Genomic DNA, 17,876 nt, shown 5'->3' on the forward strand with positions numbered 1-17,876 from the left:
ACTGAATCCATTCTAATAGAATAAACAGAGTAGATTTTTAGAGCAAACAACTACTTTACTTTTTAGTGCCCATCTACTTTAACTAGATATATAGGTAAGGAGCTGGGGCCCAGAGTGGCTATTATATTAGGAAGGCTGAGGTCAGAGTAGGTATCCAAATAAACATATCCTCTAGGCATTTAGAAATACAGGATTGGAGTAGTGCTAAAAAAAAAATCATGATCAGAGATGAAGACTTATAAATGATGGTAAAAGTCTTAAACTTTTAAGAAATTATGAACTTACTAAAAAGAAAAAATATTATTTATACTATGACAACATACCTAGGACTACAAAGTAGGTACATGATGGACAAAAATTCACGTATTTCATTTCTTTTCTAGAATAAATCCAGCTACTTGCAGAAATATAAAGAAATACAGCACATCTTGGACAGCACCCAGAAATCACCCTTTTGTAATCCAAGGGGATGTTATGGCAAACTCTTCAGAATGGGTCCAGTCTAAGCCCCACGGGTCATTGGAAAGTTTATCACCTCTCAAAGGCCCGAAGAAGAATAAAAATTCTCAAATCTGGGCCATGAAGAATGAAGACATAAAACCTCTCAGCAGCAAGTGGAAGGCTGCTTCTTCAAGCTTTGGAATGGATGCAAATGTTCTAAAATGTAAGAGTCTTCAAGCTGAAGAAACTAACCAGCAAAACTCTAAGCATACAGCCCTCCATCTAACTAAAAATAAGGATGAGCAGGCCAATAAGAACGATGGACAACCCACCTTATATCTGAAGTTCCAAAGGGAGAGTTAATCTAGCTTTATACTGCTCTGAGAACTGTCAATGAAGGATAACATATGCTTATGTAGTAAAAAGAAAAAAAGGAAAGCCCTCCCATTCCCCTTTCCCTATCTCTCCCCCTACACATGCATATGCATAAACTACAAATTTTAGATATCCCATCTTCTGTAGTGGGAATATCTTTCAGATATTTAAAAAGAAATCAGAGAAAATATGGAAAAATATTAAAGCAGATATTTATATTTAGTTTTTATCAGCATGGAAAAAAATCTCTGAAGTTTTGATTTCTTCCAAAACTACTTACGCATTTGACACCAAAAAAACTTAAGAACTCAAAGTAGGAATGGCATGTAATCTGTCACTGACTTTAACCTCCCTACTAGACACTTTAATGAATCAGTCAACAAACATCATTTCCTGATTTTCTGTTACATCACTGGTGTGCTAGGAACCATTTCTCTCTACTAGGAGATTACCACATAATTGTACAGATAAAACATACCTGAATAAAATGATTACAGAATAAGATAAAGTGTTAAGTTGTGCACTTCCAATGATAAGAAAAAATACTGTATATTAAAAGTTGCCAGTTGCACAAAGCAAAAGTGTGGCACAAAATGGCACTGAAATGCACAGACTGTGGTTTAAAATAATCATTTTATTTCTCAGAATGTAGCAAAGGTGTAAAGATGTACAGTTTCCTTTACAGCGAATTGGTTTACATCTCCAGCCATTTATTCATGTGAACACTGGAATAAGTCCATCACCTCAGTTTGTCATTCATAAGGCAGTGAGCACTGGGAGGATTTGTGAAGGACACACAGAGGAGCAGGTATGTCAGACAGAAGAGTCAAGATGGATGTAGTAAGTAAGAAAACAGAATCAAGCAGCCTTGAGTCATAGGTCAACAATGGCATCCATTAGAGGAGAAGGCTAGGCAGAAGGACCAGGTAGGAGACGTACATTAAAAATACAGGCCACAGCCTAATTACAGCTGGGTGGAACTGTGAAGATCTGGGGTTGAGTGGTCTACTCTCAACAGTATTTCTAGTAGCTAAAGAGTTTCCAAGGAGAGCCCGCTGCACTGTTAAAAAAGTAACGATTATGTTTTAAAGGACCATGACCATAGATTTTCTCAGGAATCTTTAACATCTGGTGGGAAATAGCTGTCTTCTATTGTGCTTTGGAGGCAAGTATCCTGGTTCTCAGAGAGTACCCCAACTTTTGGTATAAAATTCTCATCCTCAGTGATTATCTTGGGCAAGAGCAGAAGTCTACTTGCTTTTGGGATGCCCTCTGCCAGGTAGGTGCTTGGGACTGGGAGAGCCGGAGGTTAATGTTCTGGATCATAGCATTTATTGTAGCTGACTTTAGGATGGAGTAAGAGTTCTCAAAATTCAGTTGGCCCTTTTCCACATAGATCAGGACAAAAGCCTAAACTCTGGGAAAATATTTTTAATTCAGTGAAATGTCATTTGAATCTTCGATTGCCTAAGAGTTTGAAATTGTAAACTCTGGAATTTATTGTCTTTGTGGATGACCAAAAAAGGTGATAAACCAGTTTCCTGGAAGATTTAGGGATGCACAGATACTACCTAAACAATTTTACCTTGGTCCATAATTGCAGTCCTTATATTTGATACAAATATAAGATGCTTTACCCAAAGTAAGAGGATTGGCAGTCCACTTCCTCACTATGCTACAATACTTTCTGTTTTCTGAGCATGCCACTCTCTCATAAAAGCTATTTATTCTCCCACAGTGAGATACCATCTCACACCAGTTAGAATGGCCATCATTAAAAAAATCAGGAAACAACAGGTGCTGGAGAGGATGTGGAGAAATAGGAACACTTTTACACTGTTGGTGGGACTGTAAACTAGTTCAACCATTGTGGAAGTCAGTGTGGCGATTCCTCAGGGATCTCGAACTAGAAATACCATTTGACCCAGCCAGCCCATTACTGGGTATATACCCAAAGGACTATAAATCATGCTGCTATAAAGACACATGCACACGTATGTTTATTGCGGCACTATTCACAATAGCAAAGAGTTGGAACCAACCCAAATGTCCAACAACGATAGACTGGATTAAGAAAATGTGGCACATATACACCATGGAATACTATGCAGCCATAAAAAATGATGAGTTCGTGTCCTTTGTAGGGACATGGGTGAAACTGGAAAACATCATTCTCAGTAAACTATTGCAAGGACAAAAAACCAAACACCGCATGTTCTCACTCATAGGTGGGAATTGAACAATGAGAACTCATGGACACAGGAAGGGGAACATCACACTCCGGGGACTGTTGTGGGGTGGGGGGAGGGGGGAGGGACAGCATTAGGAGATACACCTAATGCTAAATGACGAGTTAATGGGTGCAGGAAATCAACATGGCATATGGATACATATGTTACAAACCTGCACATTGTGCACATGTACCCTAAAACCCTAAAGTATAATAAAAAAAAAAAAGAAGACTTAAAAATTACTTGATACAACAGCAAGAATGAACCCTAAGGTAAACTATGGGTGGTGATGATATGTCAGTGTAGGTTCATCAGTTATAAGGAATGTACCACTCTGGTTGGGGATATTGATAGTGGGGGAGGCTGTGCATGTATTGGAAGAAGATGCATATGGGAACTCTCTGTACTTCCTGCTCAATTTTGCTGTAAACCTGAAACTGCTTTTAAAAATATAGTTTATTAATTAAATAATAATAAAGTAAGTCTATTTAAAAAAAAAAAAAAAGCTATTTATTCTCTCAGCCCAGCATCTCCTCCACCTGGCAGCCCCTACTTCTTTAAGATTCAACTCAACTGCTGCCTTCTCTGACAAACCTTCCATATATTTCCATAGAAATTTAAAACAACTATGATTAATATGCTGACAGTTCTAATGGGAAAATTGGATAATGCAAGAACAGATGGGTAATATAAGCAGAGAGATGGGAACTAACAAACAAAAAAAAATGTTAGAAATCAAAAACACTGTAACAGAATGAATGATAATGGACTACCCAACAGGTGAGACATAACTGAGGAAAGAGTCAGTATGCTTGAAACAATGTCAATAGAAACTAGCAAAACTTAAATGCAGAGCAAAAAAGAATAAAAAATCCAGAATATCCAAAAACTACAGGACAATTTTAAAAGGTATGTAACATGTGTAATGGGAATACCAGAAGGAAAGGAACAAAAGGAACACAAGAAATATTGAGGCAATAATGACTGAGAATTTCCCAAAATGAATGACACCAAACCACAGATCCAGAAAGCTCACAGAATACCAGGAAGGATAAATACCAAAAAAAATCAAAGACCAAGAAAAAATCTTGAAAAAAACACCTTATGTATAGATTAGCAGGGATAAGAACTACATCAGACATCTCTTCAGAAACCATGCAAGAAAGAAGAGAGTGGAGTGAAACATTTAAAGAGTTTAAAGAACCACTGTCTCACCTCAAGCTGCTGTAACAAAATACCATAAACTAGACTGCTTAATGAAACAATAGAAATTTATCTCAGTTCTGAGGCTGGGAAGTCCAAGATCAAGATGCCAACAGATCCAGTGTCTGGTGAGGGCAGTCATCTTGGTTTGCAGGTGGCCTTCTTGTTGTATCCTCACATGGTAGGGAGAGATCATCCCACGTCTCTTCTTATGATTACTAATCTCATTTATGAGGGCTTCACCCTCATGACCTAATTACTACCCAAAGGTGCTGTCTTCTAATACGATCACACTAGGGGTTAGGATTGCAACATATGAAATTTGGGGGATGCAACATCAGACCATAACAACCACTGACTACAGCTCTGTATCCAGTGAAATTGTCTTCCAAAAGTGAAAGAGAAATGGACTTTTTCAGACAAACAAAAATTGTGGGAGTTTGTCATCTCTAGACCTGCTCTTTTTTTTAATGTTAAAAGAAATTCTTTATAAAGGATGAAAATTATACAGGTCAGAAATTCTGGCCTACATAAACAAAGGAAAAGCAATAGAAAAGGAATAAATGAAGATAAAATAAAATCTTTTATTTTTCTTAATTACCTAACAGATAATAGTTTGTTCAAAACAATAACAAGGTATTCAAAAACTGTAGCTTATTGATAAGTGAAATGAATAGCAGCAATGTTGTAAGGAATAGGAGGGAGAAATTGGGAATACCCTGTTATAAAATACTTGTACTACTAAAGAAGCAAGTGGTATAGGGTTACTTGAAAAAGGATTAGATTCATTGTAAATGTATCCCATAAATTCAAGGGTAAAAAAGAAGTATAATTGATATACTAAAATAGGAAAAAATCAAATCATACAAAATATTCAATTAAAATAGAAGGAGGTAGAAAACAAGTGGAAGACAAAATAATAAAGGTTTGTTACATGGGTAAATTGCATGTTGTGGGCAGTTGGTGTAGAGATTATTTCATCACTCATGTAATAAGCATAATACACAATAGGTAGTTTTTCAATCTTCACCCTCCTCCCACCCTTCACCCTCAAGTAGGCCCTAGTGTCTATTGTTCCCTTCATTATGTCCATGTGTACTCAATGTTTAGCTCCCACTTATAAGTGAGAACTTGTGGCATTTGGTTTTCTGTTCCTGCATTAATTTGCTTAGGATAAGGACCTCCAACTTCACCCATGTTGCTGTAAAGGACACTATTTCATTCTTTTATATGGCTACATGGTATTCTGTGGTATATATGTACCACATTTTCTTTATTCAGTCCACCATTGATGGTCATCTAGGTTAATTCTATGTCTTTGCTACTGTGAGTGGTGCTACAGTGAACATACACATGCATGTGTCTTTATGGTAGAACAATTTATATTCCTTTGGCTATACACTGCATAGTGGGATTGCTGGGTCAAATGATAGTTGTGTTTTAAGTTCTTTGATAAATCTCCAAACCGCTTTCCATAGTGACTGAACTAATGTACATTCCTGCCAACAGTGTGTAAGCATTCCCTTTCCTCTGCAACCTCACTAGTTTTTTTTACTTTAACAATAGCCATTCTGACTGTTGTGAGATGGTATCTCATTGTGATTTTGATTTGCATTTATCTAATCATTAGTGATGTTGAGAATTTTTTCATATGCTTGTTGGCCATGTGTATGTCTTCTCTTGAGAAATGTCTATTTGTGTCCTTTGCCCTTTCTTTTTAATGGGGTTGTTTTTTGCTTGTTGATTTAAGTTTTTTATAGATTCTCGATATTTGACCTTTCTTCGATGCATAGTTTGCAAACGTTTTCTCCCCTTCTATAGGCTGTTTACTGTGCTGAAAGTTTCTTCTGCTGTGCAGAAGCTCTTTAGTTTAATTAGGTCCCACTTGTAATTTTTGTTTTTGTTGCAATTGCTTTTGTAGTCTTTAACATGAAATATTTGCCAGGGCCTATGTCCAAAATGGTATTTTCCAGGTTTTCTTCTATGGTTTTTATAGTTTTAGGTTTTACATTTAAGTCTTTAATCCATCTTGAGTTGATTTTTGTATATGGTGAAAGGAAGGGGTCCAACTTCAATCTTCTGCATATGACTAGCCAGTTATTCCAGCACCATTTATTGAATCGGGTGCTCCTTCCCCATTGCTTGTTATTGTTGACTTTGTCAAAGATCAGATGGTTGTAGGGTACAACATTATATCTGGGTTCTTTAACCTGTTTCATTAGTCTGTTTTTGTACCAGTACCATGTTGTTTTGGTTACATAGCCTTGTAGTATAGTTTGAAGTCAAGCAGTGTGATGCTTCCAGCTTCGTTCTTTTTGCTTAGGATTGCTTTGGCAATTCAGGCTCTTTTTTGAATCCATATGAATTTTAGAATAGTTTTTTTTATAATTCTGTAAAAAATGTAGTTTGATAAAGAATAGCATTGAATCTGTACATTGTTTTGGGCAGTAAGTCCATTTTAACAATATCGATTCTTCATATCCATGAGCATGGAATGTTTTTCCATTTATTTGTGTCATTTCTTATTTCTTTCAGCAGTGTTTTATAATTCGCATTGTAGACATCTTTCACATCCCTGGTTAGTTGTATTCGTAGGTATTTTTATCTACTTGTGGTTATTGTGAATGGGATTGCATTCCTGATTTCGTTCTCAGCTTGGACATTATTGGTGTATAAGAATGCTATTGATTTTTGTACATTGGTTTTGTATCCTGAAACTTTGCTGAAGTTGCTTATCAGATCTATAAGCCTTTGGGCAGAGACTATGGGGTTTTCTAGGTATAGAGTCATATAATCTGCAGAGAGATAGTTTGACTTCATCTCTTTTTATTTGGACGCCTTTTATTTCTTTCTCTTGCCTAGTTGCTCTGGCTAGGACTCCCAATACTATGTTGAGTAGCAGTGGTGCAAGTGGACATCCTTGTTTTGTGCCCATTTTCAAAGGGAATGCTTCCAACTTTTGTCCATTCAGTATGCTGTTGGCTGTAGGTTTATCATAGGTGGCTCGTATTATTTTGAGGTGTGTTGCCTTGATCCCTAGTTTGTTGAGAGTTTTTAACATGAAGGGATGTTGAATTTTATCAAAAGCCTTTTCTGCTTCTATTAAGATGATCAATAGATGCAGAAAAGATTGTTTATAGTTCTGTTTATGTGATGAATCACATTTATTGATTTGCATATGTTGAACCAACCTTGCATCCACCTTCATCATGGTGGATTAGCTTTTCTATGTGCTGCTGGATTCAGTTTGCTAGTATTTTGTTGAGGATTTTTTCATCTATGTTCATCAAGGATATTGGCCTGAAGTTTTCTTTTTTTCATTGTGCCTTTGCCAGGTTTTGGTATCAGGCTGATGCTGACCTTATAGACTGAGTTAGAGAGGAATCCCCGCTCCTTGATTTTTGGGGATAGTTTCAGTAGGTTTGGTACCTGTTTTTCTTTATATGTCTGGTAGAATTCAACCATGAATCTGTATGGTCCAGGGCCTTTTCTGGTTGGTAGGTTTTTATTACTGATTCAGTTTTAAAACTTGTTATAGTATGTCAGGATTTCAATTTCTTCCTGGTTCAATCTTGGGAGGTGGTATGTTTCCAGGAATTTATCCATTTCTTCTAGGTTTTCTAGTTTGTATGCATACAGGCATTCATAATTGTCTCTGAGGGTTTCTTATACTTTTGTGGGGTCAGTGATAATGTCCCCTTTGTTATTTCTGATTGTGTTTATTTGGATCTTCTCTGTTTCTTCATTAGTCTAGCTAGTGGTCTATCAATTCTATTTATTCTTTCAAAAAACCAACTTTTGGTTTTGTTGATCTTTCATATGGTTTTTTGTGTCTCAGTTTCATTCAGTTCAGCTCTGATTGTGCTTCTTTATCTTCTTCTTCTAGCTTTGGGGTCGGTCTGCTCCTGTTTTTCTAGTTCCTCAGGTGTGGTGTTAGATTGTAAATTTGAGATCTTTCTTTTGGATGTTGGCATTTAGTGCTACAAACTTTACCCTCAATCCTGCTTTAGCTGTGTCCCAGACATTCTCATATGTTGTATATTTGTTTTCATTAGTTTCAAAGAATTTCTTGACTTCTGCCTTAATTTCATTGTTTACCCATAAGTAATTCAGGAGCAAATTGTTTAATTTCTATGTAATTGTATGGTTTAGAGAAATCTTGGTGTTGATTTCTACTTTTATTGTGCTTTATTCTGAAAGAGTGGTTGGTATGATTCATTTTTTCTTTAATTTCTGAGAATTGCTTTATGGCCAAGCATGTGGTTGATCTTAGAGTATGTGCTATGTGCAAATGAGAAGAATGTATATTCTTATGTTGTTGGGTGGGGTGTTCTGTAGATGTCTGTTAGGTCCATTTGGTCAAGTGTCAAGTTTAGTTCCAGAATATCTTTGTTAGTTTTCTGCCTCAGTGATATGTCTAATACTGTAATGTGTCATGACATTAAAAGAAAGTTGAATTGCTTGATATGCACCTGCATATCAATCTTGATATAGATTGAGATCTGCAGCTGCATTTGCCCACTATTTCAGATAATTTATTTCATAAACAGATAATGTAAACTTAATGGTATCAATAAATACATCAAGTACATGGGAGGTACAGTTCTTTCCATGTATTTGCCCTTCCTTATGATTTTCTTAATAGTTTCTTTAGTTACTTTATTGTAATACAGTATGTAATACATACACAAAATATGTGTTATCAGCTGTTTGTTATCAGTAAGGCTTCTGATCAACAATAGGCTATTAAGTGTTGGGGTTTCAAAAGTTATACATCAATTTTCTTCTGTATGAGGGGGTTGGTGCCTCTAATTCCTGTGTAGCTCAAGGGTCAACTGTATTTGTTCACAGATACCATGACTGTCTTTGTAGAAAATGCAAGGAAATCAATAACAACAACAAAAACTGGGAGTAATAAGTGATAATAGCAAGATTGCACACTAGGTTAATATACAAAAGTCAATTGCTTTCTTATATGCCAGCAATGAACAATTGGAGTTTGAAATTAAAAACACATTACCGTTGACATTAGCACCAAAAAATAAAAAGGAAATACTTAAGTATGTGTCAAGAGCTATATGAGGAAAACTATAAAACTCTGATAAAAAAAACTACTAAAGAATAACTAAATAAATGGAAAGATAGTCCATGTTCATAGATAGGAAGACTCAATATTGTCAAGATGTCAGTTCTTTCCAACTTGATCTATAGATCCCAATTAAAATCCCAGCCAGTTATTTTGTCGATATCAACAAACTGTTTCTAAAGTTCATATGGAGAGGCAAAAGACCCAGAATAGCCAACACAGTATTGAAGAAGAACAAAGTCAGAAGACTGACACTACATGCCTTTAAGACTTACTATAGACTGGGTGCAGTGGCTCATGCCTGTAATCCCAGCACTTTGGGAGAACAAGGTGGGATATTCGCTTGAAGCCAGGAACTTAAAACCAGCCTGGGCAACATAGCAAGACCCTGTTTCTACAAAAATAAATTTAAAAAAAGAAAATTCTAAAAGTGGACTTACTATAGAGGTACAATAATCAATACAGTATGTTACTGGCAAAATAACAGATCAATGAACAGAATAGAGAGACAAGAAAAAGATCCACATAAATATAGTCAACTCATCTTTAACAAAGGAGCAAAGGCAATACAATGGAACAAAGATAGTCCTTTCAACAAATGGTGCTGGAACAACTGGACATCCACATACTGCAAAAACAAACAAATCCAGACACAGATCTTATTGCCTTCACAAAAATTAACTCAAAATGGATCACAGACCTAAATGTAAAATGCAATACTATAAATCTGGAAGATAACATAGGAAAACAAACTAGACGGCTGTGGGTATGTGTAGGAATTACATGAGATATCTCTGTACCTTCCTCTCAATTTTCCTGTGAACCTAAAACCAATCTAAGAAATGAAGTGTTTAATATTGAATTTTTTTTAAAAAAATGGGTAGAGATCCAGCTCTAAAACAGCACCCTGAGGAGCTTCTCACCCACTCCCCAGCAGTGGGCAGGGAGGGGAACCTGGTAGAAATATTTTTTAGAAAAACACATTTAAAGTTTCTGAAAAGTGTCCGAAGGACATACATCAAATAAAGACATATTTCTTCAGAAAATTTACTAAATTCCTGTAAGAAAAGTGAGGGTCTCTGGTACTTAGCCATGGCCCACTCCTTCCCTTCCCCCATGTACAGCAGAAGGGAAACTCCACTGTGGGAGGATATGGCCAAGAACACTGGGATCACAGTCACTCCAGCTCCCAGTCAAGGGCTATGGTATCTCCCCTAGGAGGAGAAGGCTGCCAGTGTTTCTCATCTCCCTACCTCTGTGAAGCAGAAACAACATTTGAGGCTAATGAGGCCAAGAGGTCAGGGATTCCCTTCCTCCACTCAACCATAAGGCAAAGGTTCAGTGGGCTGGGAATACTGGATTTCTGGTCACCTTTTCTCCAGCTACTTCATAGGATGAAGGTTCCATGCCAGGAGAGTCAAGCTGAAGTTGACAAGACTAGAGGCTACTACCCCACTCAGCACCATGCTCAAAAAGTAGATGGGTCACTCTAGAAGAAGCAAGCCACTGTCACCAACCCGAGGTCCAGAGCAGTGGCTCAGATATGTTGCCCAGAGGAGAGGCATGCCTTAAGAACAGAGAGCTCTGAAGCTGTCCTCAAGTAAACTGACTTGTTTGGAACAGAGTGTGGGGAAGTTCAAGGTTAAGAGTACTGCCAAAAACAATGGAGATTTTGATGGTAAGCAATTAAGAGGAAATGAGTAGCTTGATAAAAGCAACAAGCTCAACCGTAGGCCAGCTAGGTTGCCAGAGAATCAGTGAAAGAGACAGTAAGAAATAACCCTCTTGGGGCAAAAACAAAGAAAAGAAAAAGGGAAGATAAAGAATAAGAAAGAGGCCAGGCGCAGTGGCTCATGCCTGTAATCCCAGCATTCTGGGAGGCCGAGGCAGGTGAATCCCTTGAGCCCAGGAGTGTTAGACCAGCCTGGGCAACATGGCAAAATCCCATCTGTACAAAAAAATTAATAATACAAAAATTAGCCAGGCATAGTGGCACGCACCTGTAGTCCTAGCTACTTAGGAGGCTGAGGTGGGAGGATCACCTGAGCACAAGAGGTCAAGGCTGCAGTGAGCTGTGATCGTACTACTGCACTCCAGCCTAGGTGACAGAGAGACCCTGTCTCAAAAGAGAAAAAAAAGAAGAAGAACAAAGAAATATTTTAGACCTCCAGTTAAAAATGGCAAACTGGATACACATTCAATTTTGCTCCCTCTCAAAACCACCAAAATAATTATTTTTTAAGGCATAAAGCTGAAAGGATGATGAGAGGAGACCATTTTGGAAGCCAGGAAGCAGAACGAATTTAAACTTCTCAACAAAACAAGAAAGCCAGACATAATGGGACAAAGCCTTCAAAATTATAAAGGAAAATTATTTTTAACCTAAAATTTTATATTCAGTCTAAATTTGATCACATTTGAATAGATCAAGTTAGAATGAAGATATTTTCAGTTTTGTAAGTTCTCAAAAAATTATCTTCAGTGTACCCATTTCTCAGGAAGTTACTGGAGATTTACTCTCCCAGAACTGAATAAATGGAGAAAGAGAAATGCCTTTGATGCAGGAAGCAGGAGATCCAACCTAGGACAGAAGTAAAGGGAATCCCCAGCATGGTGGTGATGTGAGAAGCCAGGACAACAGCTGTGTGTGGTGTCAAGCCCCAGACTGGGGCAGGTTGGAAGAGTCTGAAAAGCCTTTCTCAGGAAGATATAGAATACTTGATGCATAGAAATTTATTCATAGAAGATCTGATAAAGATCTGAGGGTTGGATTAATGTTAAGTAATAGAAAACCAAGCAAGCAAACAAACTTTTTTAAAAAGGCAATTATCTTCAGAGAAGATCAAAAGTTATGCAGGATAGGAAAAGTAATCTTAATTTTCTACATGGCTCAGCTGCTGTAAATGGTATTTACAGGCACACCTTGGAGATATGTTGCAGGTTCTGTTCCAGACCACTGCAATAAAGCAAGTATTATCAGTAAAGCAAATCACACAAATTTTTGGTTTCCCAGTGCATATAAAAGTCATGTTTCTACTATAAGGTAGCCTATTTAGTGTGTGATACTGTTATGTCTAAAAAAACCTGACGGACATATCTTAATTTAGAAATACTTTGTTGCTAAATAATGCTAACAATCATCTGAGCCTTTGCCTTCACAACATAAGGCCTAACATTTGGCTTATTTTTGCTTTCACAATGCCTTCCTCACTGAGCTTAATCATTTCTAGCTTTCAATTTTAAATGAAAGACTTGTGATGCTTCCTTTCACTTAAACACAGGCCATTGTGTGTCCGGAATTAGTGGGTTCTTGGTCTCACTGACTTCAAGAATGAAGCCACAGACCCTCACGGTGAGTGTTACAGCTCTTAAGGTGGCGCGTCTGGAGTTTGTTGTTCCTTCTGATGTTCGGATGTGTTCGGAGTTTTTTCCTTCTGGTGGGTTCGTGGTCTCGCTAGCTCAGGAGTGAAGCTGCAGACCTTCGCGGTGAGTGTTACAGCTCTTAAGGCGGCGCGTCTGGAGTTGTTCGTTCCTCCCCGTGGGCTCATGCTCTCACTGGCTTCAGGAGTGAAGCTGCAGACCTTCGTGGTGAGTGTTACAGCTCATAAAAGCAGTGTGGACCCAAAGAGTGAGCAGTAGCAAGATTTATTGCAAAGAGCGAAAGAACAAAGCTTCCACAATGTGGAAGGGGACCTGAGCCGGTTGCCACTGCTGGCTTGGGCAGCCTGCTTTTATTCTCTTATCTGGCCCTACCCACATCCTGCTGATTGGTAGAGCCCAGTGGTCTGTTTTGACAGGGCGCTGATTGGTGCGTTTACCATCCCTCAGCTAGACACAAAGGTTCTCCACATCCCCATCAGATCAGTTAGATACAGAGTATGGACACAAAGGTTCTCCAAGGCCCCACCAGAGCAGCTAGATACAGAGTGTCAATTGGTGCATTCACAAACCTCGAGCTAGACACAGGGTGCTGATTGGTGTGTTTACAAACCTTGAGCTAGATACAGAGTGCCGATTGGTGTATGTACAATCCCTGAGCTAGACATAAAGGTTCTCCACATCTCCACCAGACTCAGGAGCCCAGCTGGCTTCACCCAGTGGATCCTGCACCGGGGCTGCAGGTGGAGCTGCCTGCCAGTCCCGCGCCGTGCGCTTGCACTCCTCAGCCCTTGGGTGGTCAATGGGACTGGGCGCCATGGAGCAGGGGGTGGCCCTCGTGGGGGTGGCTCGGGCCGCACAGGAGCCTATGGAGTGGGTGGGAGGCTCGCATGGTGGGCTGCAGGTCCCGAGCCCTGCCCCACGGGAAGGCAGCTAAGGCCCGGTGAGAAATCGAACGCAGCGCCAGTGGGCTGGCACTGCTGGGGGACCCAGTACACCCTCCGCAGCAGCTGGCCGGGGTGCTAAGTCCCTCATTGCCCGGGGCCCGCAGGGCCAGCCGGCTGCTCCGAGTGCAGGGCCCGCCAAGTCCACGCCCACCCGGAACTCCAGCTGGCCTGCAAGCACCGCGCGCAGCCCAGGTTCCCAATCGCGCCTCTCCCTCCACACCTCCCTGCAAGCTGAGGGAGCTGGCTCCCGCCTTGGCCAGCCGAGAAAGGGGCTCCCACAGTGCAGCGGTGGGCTGAAGGGCTCCTCAAGTGCCACCAAAGTGGGAGCCCAGGCAGAGGAGGCGCCAAGAGCGAGCGAGGGCTGTGAGGACTGCCAGCACGCTGTCACCTCTCAATTGTAGGAACATTAATTGGTCTAATTTCAGTATTATTGTGTCTCGGGAATAGGGAGACCTAACGTGAGAAATGGAGGAACGTCCGGTTGGTGGAGCGGTCAGAACACACAATTATCAATTAAGTTCACCATCATATGGGTGCAGTTCATGGCACCCCAAAACAATCACAATAGTAACATCAAAGATCACCATAACCACCCTAATAATAATGAAAAAGTTTGAAATGTTGCAAAAGTTACCAAAACGTGACACAGGGACATGAAGTGAGCAAAGGCTATTGAAAAAATGGTGCCAACAGACTTGCTCGATGCAGGGATGCCGCAAATCCTCAATTTGTAAAAGATGCAGGATCCACAAAGAAAGAGATGCACAATAAAATAAAGTATACCTGTGCATATTACAATATTGTAAACACTGAATATTGATTTAAACAAAACTATAACCAATTTGGATAGAGGAGGAAGAGAGGAAGCATACTTCTGGAACATGCAGTTGGGAAGAAGAAAGCTAAATTTTCACCTTTTATGGTTGGGAGTCAGTAGATTATGCCTGAAACTGAAAAATCAAGAAGTACCAATCCAAGCATGGTATTTAGAGAACTGAGGTAAATGCCTAAAGAATGAGCACAAGTGAAAGTGCTTGCCTCTGAAGACGAAGAAAGGGAGAGTGTGGGACTGCCAATTTTCATAAGTTTTGAGAAACTGACTCTTTGAAAACTAGGTACATGATAACCTTGAATAAATTTCATAAATATAAATATGTTTCTATCTCTTCTATATCACTTCACTCACCAGTATTGAGTTTTCAGAGTAACTACTTTATATTAGTATCTAAAAGTTAATTTTCTCTGTCTTAAAGGCATTAATAATGGAGGCTAGACTAAATATACAGAAATTCCACTTTTCATAATAATAGCTACCATTACTATGTTCCCAGTATTGTACTAAGCACTTATATTATCTCCAGTCCCCAGAGCAACCATGCACACAGTAGGTACTGTTTCCATTTTACAGATAAGAAATTGATGCTCAAAGAGATTAAATAATTTGCTAGTATGTAGCAGAACTCTGATCTCAAAGCCTCTGTTCTTCCTTCCTCCTGGATCCCATCACCTCTTTCTAGAGTTTGAGTTTAAAAGAACTAGGGGCAGGGGGAGGGCAATGTAGCAGTTCAAATAACTCCTCCTTTGGAGGAAGGGCAAGGAAGCAGAAGAGAAACGCGGAAGGATTCAGCAATAGCACTAGGTAGCAGTCTCATGTAACCAAGTTTAACACACAGTTGAAATTTCCAGTTGGTCATGTGAGCAACAGAAGCAATTTTTAAACTCTGGCCAGGAGCCCCAGTGCTTACAAAAATAAAAGCCTTGTTTGGCTCTTATTTTGAAATAAAATAGATGTTCCAGCTGCTCCAACATGGGCCTAAACACCGTAGAGAGAATGCTCAGGACACAAAGTTTTGTGTCCAGAGAAGCCCAGTCATCATTACAAAACTGATCTCTGAAAGGGGCTGGGGGACAGACAGCATAGCTGCTTCCCAAGGAAATGAGTAGGAGGTGACCTGGGTCCCGACTGCCACGCTGGCTGGGAGCTTGGACCAGATGATCCTGAGGGGTTTCTTCTGAATAAAATTCCGGGTTGTGTTTATCTTGCAGTTTAAATCACTGGGAGCTTCGAGAGTTCTCTGGCTACTTCCCTTTCTGGAATTATTGTGTGATATAATCAAGACATGTACCTGGCTCTTTAAATCAGTTGGTTTGCCGGCTACAGTGTGGGTAAAGAGTATGTCATGATGGACAATAAAAAGTTGTTTACATACCTCATTTCTGAAAAGTCATGGGCCACTGGCAAGTTAGGAAATGAAAGTAAAATCAGCTGATAGTGACATCAGTCAGAACAAATGTACCAAAGTTCAGAGAGCTGTTTACTAGGCACGACTGCAAAGGCAAGGGGGCACCAGCTCAGGACTGCATCTGCCTGCCATTTCCCTTCTTCCCTTCCACTCCTCCTTTCTGGAGTCTGACATTAGAAAGCCAGCGAGAAGGAAGATTCAACCAACCAACGCTGATTTCCTGCTTCTCCTTTTCATGAGTGTTCCTGTGGTCTCTGCACCTCCTTTCTGTAAGTACCGATCCTGCAAGCATCACAGCTTACCCAGACGTCTACTACCTTGTAAGACAATTTTGTTTTCTTCTCAGATATTTCACGTTCTGGCAATCCGCATAGGGGAACTCACTGGTTGTTCAGTATCTGTGACCTTCCCTCCCTCATGTCTGTAAAATCTACATAATCTACCCCCTTTACTCTCTGATCTCCTTCCTTCCATTCTTCAGCATCAACATGTGTAGCTCTGGCCTCAAAGATGATGAAAGTAAGGCCAGTATAACTGGTTAGAAATGATGCAGGGCTGACTGCACACAGAAGAGTCTTGCACGCAGCGTGTACAAGGACATGGCTGTGGCTTGTGCAATACACTGTTCATCAGAAATAGGCAAACAAAAGCAGGTCACCAACCAGCACTAACTAAACCACTATTCAATGGTAGTTACGAACACATCATAAAACTTTAAAATACACACTGAAGATTAGTACCAACAGAAAAACTTGTGTTCTTGCCTCAAAGAATAGGACCTAAGAGATGTTTAGATCTTATGTTAGTCATTAGACCAGATTGCTTCTCATGCCCCAATGGAAATCCATGGTGGTATTTTAGTTCTCTTGGTGTGAATTTTAAGAGATTTTTTTTAATGTGGGCTTAGTTTCACTAATAACTTCCACTATGCTTCTTCACCTATAAAATCAAAGGCTCCTTTGAAAGAGGGAAAAGACACATATTTCCTTCTTCCCTCATGATAACTGAAGAGCATTTTTCAATATCAACTTCCCATACCCCATTCCCCAAAATCTTAGGTCTGAGACTAGGTCCATGAGATATTTTTTCAATCTTGCACATATTCCCCTTTCTCAACTTTCTTTCCAGCTTAGTCCCTGCGTTATCTAATTACTAAGATTGTTTTGAATGCCTGTTTTATAAATTTTTTTTCATAAATGTAGCACATAATTCTAAAAATATTTTACTGCAAATAGAGAAGAACAATTGCCTGTAATGTCACCACCCAGAGCTACCACAGCTAACATTTAACATTTTCAAATACTTCTTTAGTCTCTTTCTCCTATGCCTCTTTATATGGATGTAGTCACACTATGTAGAGTGATTTTATACCTGCTTTTTCTAAAAGATGCATAGTATTTTATCCTTGATATGTCATAGTTTACTTCTAATATTGGACTTTCAAGCTGCTTCCCATTTTGTCCCAAAAGTAATGCTGTGCTGAACATTCCTATGTATAAATTATTGACTGGATTTCTGATTGCTATCTTAGGACAGATTTATAAAAGTGGGCCAAAGAGATATGACTATTTTTAGGGTTTTTAATGTTTATTGCCAATCTGCCTCCCTGAAAGTTTGTACAAATGTTCACATCCACCATCATTGTGTGAGAATGCCAGTTTTACCATATTTTTGGTATCATCAAGTGTTTTTACCTACAGTGTTGATAGGGAAACTCAGGTTATTTTACTTGGCGTATTTTAATTACATTAGAAAAGTTACAGAATTTTTCTTTCATGTTAGTTAACTACTTTGCATTCTTTGTGAATTATCTCTTCATATTTGTCCATTTTTAATGAGGTTTAATGTTTTTTGACAGTTTGCATAAACATTTTAAACATTAAGTACATTAATCATTTCATAGTTGTGGTAGATATTTTCCATGCTCATTGACTTTCAATTATATTCATGTTGTTTTTGGCGAATAGAAATC

General features: G+C 39.1%; 2 protein-coding genes across 12 annotated transcripts in view; one reads left to right on the top strand and one right to left on the bottom strand.

The window, feature by feature from the left end:
- Positions 1 to 1,299, top strand: part of AGBL3 (AGBL carboxypeptidase 3) — a 146,430-nt gene extending 145,131 nt beyond the window's left edge. For 9 of the 10 annotated variants that reach the window (XM_058426916.1, XM_058426918.1, XM_058426914.1 and 6 more), the window contains one exon: positions 384 to 1,299. In XM_058426916.1, coding sequence (XP_058282899.1) covers positions 384 to 804 — 421 coding nt within the window. In that variant the 3' untranslated portion in view covers positions 805 to 1,299. The remainder of the gene's footprint in view (positions 1 to 383) is intronic. The other variant, XM_058426920.1, reaches the window with a different exon arrangement.
- Positions 1 to 17,876, bottom strand: part of CYREN (cell cycle regulator of NHEJ) — a 171,882-nt gene that overhangs the window by 133,471 nt on the left and 20,535 nt on the right. The window lies entirely within an intron of this gene.

This window comes from Hylobates moloch, unplaced genomic scaffold (genome assembly GCF_009828535.3).
Source record: "Hylobates moloch isolate HMO894 unplaced genomic scaffold, HMol_V3 SCAFFOLD_1, whole genome shotgun sequence".
Classification (NCBI taxonomy): Eukaryota; Metazoa; Chordata; class Mammalia; order Primates; family Hylobatidae; genus Hylobates; species Hylobates moloch.